At 28.1% G+C, this 2,905-nt stretch overlaps 1 protein-coding gene across 1 annotated transcript in view; it reads right to left on the reverse strand.

Moving 5' to 3' along the window:
* Window positions 1–2,905, reverse strand: part of LOC108694754 (S-adenosylmethionine decarboxylase proenzyme) — a 15,554-nt gene that overhangs the window by 9,500 nt on the left and 3,149 nt on the right. Inside the window, exon 2 of the mRNA XM_018204414.1 lies at window positions 1,542–1,628. Coding sequence (XP_018059903.1) covers window positions 1,542–1,628 — 87 coding nt within the window. The remainder of the gene's footprint in view (window positions 1–1,541; window positions 1,629–2,905) is intronic.

Below are 2,905 nucleotides of genomic sequence, written 5' to 3' on the forward strand. Positions count from 1 at the left end.
TTCTCGGAACGCCCCTCGGAGCACCAACCCGCTCTCGGCTTTCTACGCACGTCACGAAAAATTGCGTCGTTGCTCGCATCCCCGAGCACCCGCACTCACTTCTCGCCCATACGCGAACAATTAGCCCCGTCTGATGAGGATTACGTCGTTGCTCCAGTGGAGATTTAACAGCAAAATTTTAGCCAAAGAGTGACGTGCTGAATTTGCTCACTTCAACATAGTTTATCATACACGAGAAAAAATGTCTAGTTGGAATTCCGGTTGAAAATGAGCAAATCCGAATTTTAATCTTCCAGAAAATTTTGCAAAATTCCCTGACTTTTCTCCGATTTCTCTGATCATTTTCAATTTCCCTGACTATTCTCTGATTTCAGTTTTGTAGCAAATGTTTATATTCCGTATAGAGGTCACGTTCTGATGCAAACTTTATATGTACATATATACATATATTCGGGAGTTCATTTATATAAAGTTTCCTTTCTCAAATATATAGTGTTCATATAACAGGAAAAAGTAACCTAATGTCCTGTCTTACAAATCTGAAAATACTGGTATCTTATTTTAAAGAAAAAAAAAACGAATGACTGAAGTAAACAGATTTTATCTTTGTAATCGAACTTTAAATTGAAATTTAATCTGTCTGCTAAAATCTATTTGAGATATCTTGAAAAATATAATTTTTCTTCTCAAACTGAAATGCAAAAAATTCTGTTTCAGCCATTATAATTATTTGAAAATATTTTATCTCCCCAAAAGATTCTCAGCTAAAAACAGCAAAGAAAAGAGGTCGAAAAATACTTCGAAGGAGAACGGCGGCTTGTTTCCAAGTGATATAATCCGAGTTTTGTCGAGCTGAACGGAGTTTCGGCCGACATACATTAATTTCTGACAGACATCACTAAAACTATCTAGAAAAAATCTACTTCAAAGTAAATTAATTTAGATAAACAAAATCTTATCCGTAGATCTGAGTTTCAAAATTATGCATTGCTTGCTCTCTGTATTGCGTGTTTTTTTATATGTATAAATATTTGCAGAGGACAACGTTCGATGTCCTCAGATATTTATACAAAGTTTCCTAATCAATACTTTTACACTATAATCTATAATTGCAAAATAAAAATTGATGTTCAATATAAAATAGAAATCTGATATTTACTTGAGACTTTAGTTGTTCATTTTCTTTCTTTAGTATATCAGTATTTTCAGATTTGTGAGTAATTTCTTAGAGAATGTTTAGATACTTTTTTCTATTATATGAAAAATATTTATATATAATAAGACATTAATTGTAGAAGAACACTTCTGTTATTAAGATTGAGTGATCACAATTATATTAAGCGAAATATTAATTTATGGCCTAAAAGTCCTAAAAGTATCACAACAGGAGATCTGACAGTGCATTGATTCCTTGAACTAACTCTTGTTAAATCTTTCATTAAATCTCAAAAATTCTTCATTAAATCTCTTTCTTTCTCTCACAGTCGATTTATTATCTTAGTGTGATTTTCGGCTTAATTTCGGTTTTAAACGAAACTTACCTGAGAACATAGGCGTCCACTTGATCGTTACGGCAAAAACTGATGATTTCGCAACGAACTATCTTCAGCAACGACTCCCATTTTTGCCTGCAAAAATAATAAAGAGATTTATTTATTTATTTGTTAGCGTAACAGATTAATTGTTAAATTAATTAAAATTTAAACACGAGCCACTGTATCACACATATGTCCTTAAAAATTTAAAATCAAGAATTGTGTTGAACTACAGAATGCTATTTTGCGGTCAGTAAAATATAAACAGAAATTTGTTTATACACGATCGTCTCGTTTTTATCATACCAAAAATTTAATAATCTTTTAAACATTATAAATATGTACTATTTGATAAGTTTGATAAATTTTTTGTATGTAATAATTTTATCATCCTAAATTACAGTCACACAAATTTAACGTTGGACCACATTCAATAATTTACAATCCGGAAATTAGAATTATGTATTCTCTTATGTATTTTGATGCTTTAAATCCGATATCCAAATTGTTCCATCACGTCAAGATTTTTTTTATCGTCGGAAAATAGCTCGATTTTCCAGTTTCTTTAGAGCCATTTATAGTCTGGTTTTTAATATCTTTTATGCATCCTATGAATTCAAGAGTACGTAATATATAATCATTTTTAACCTATCAGTTTACATATTAAATGATTCTAAAAATACCGGAAAACCAAATTATTTTCCATTGACAAAAAAATTATGACGTGCTGAAGCAATTTGGATATTGGATTCGGTTTCAGAATATTAAACATAAAAATACTGTGATCCAATCTCTGAATTAAAAAATGTTTTGTGTGTCTGTGTTATAATTATCTTCTTAAAATAATATTTTATGACGAAATCAATGACCACATAAATAATTTACAAATTTTATAAATTATATGAAATGGCTTTGAGATCAAATTAATTAAAAAAGGAGCATATCAGCTAACGCTGATTATTATTTGCGAGTAATATCTTCAAAATTTATTTGTTATATCATTAAAAAGGAATTTTAAAAGAAATTTTAAGAATAGCAAAACATTTTATTGTAAAAACTCTTTCTATTATAATAATTGATAATAAATTGCGAGCAAATTTTTTAAAATTAATAGTTAAAATATTGAAAATGAATAAAGATCAAAACGTTTATTGATTATTTATTAGTGATGTAACAAATAAATTTTAAAGATATTACTCGCAAATAATAATCAGCATTGATTTATATGCTCCTTTTTTAATTAATTTGGTTTATAAATTATTTTTGGTATTATACTTAAAAAAAATAAAGTAATGAATAAAGTAAGCTTTATAATCTTTATATTATGTATAATTAATGTGTACATTAATTTTAAAATAATTTGTTTGTTC

Source organism: Atta colombica, unplaced genomic scaffold, assembly GCF_001594045.1.
Source record: "Atta colombica isolate Treedump-2 unplaced genomic scaffold, Acol1.0 scaffold123, whole genome shotgun sequence".
Taxonomy (NCBI): domain Eukaryota; kingdom Metazoa; phylum Arthropoda; class Insecta; order Hymenoptera; family Formicidae; genus Atta; species Atta colombica.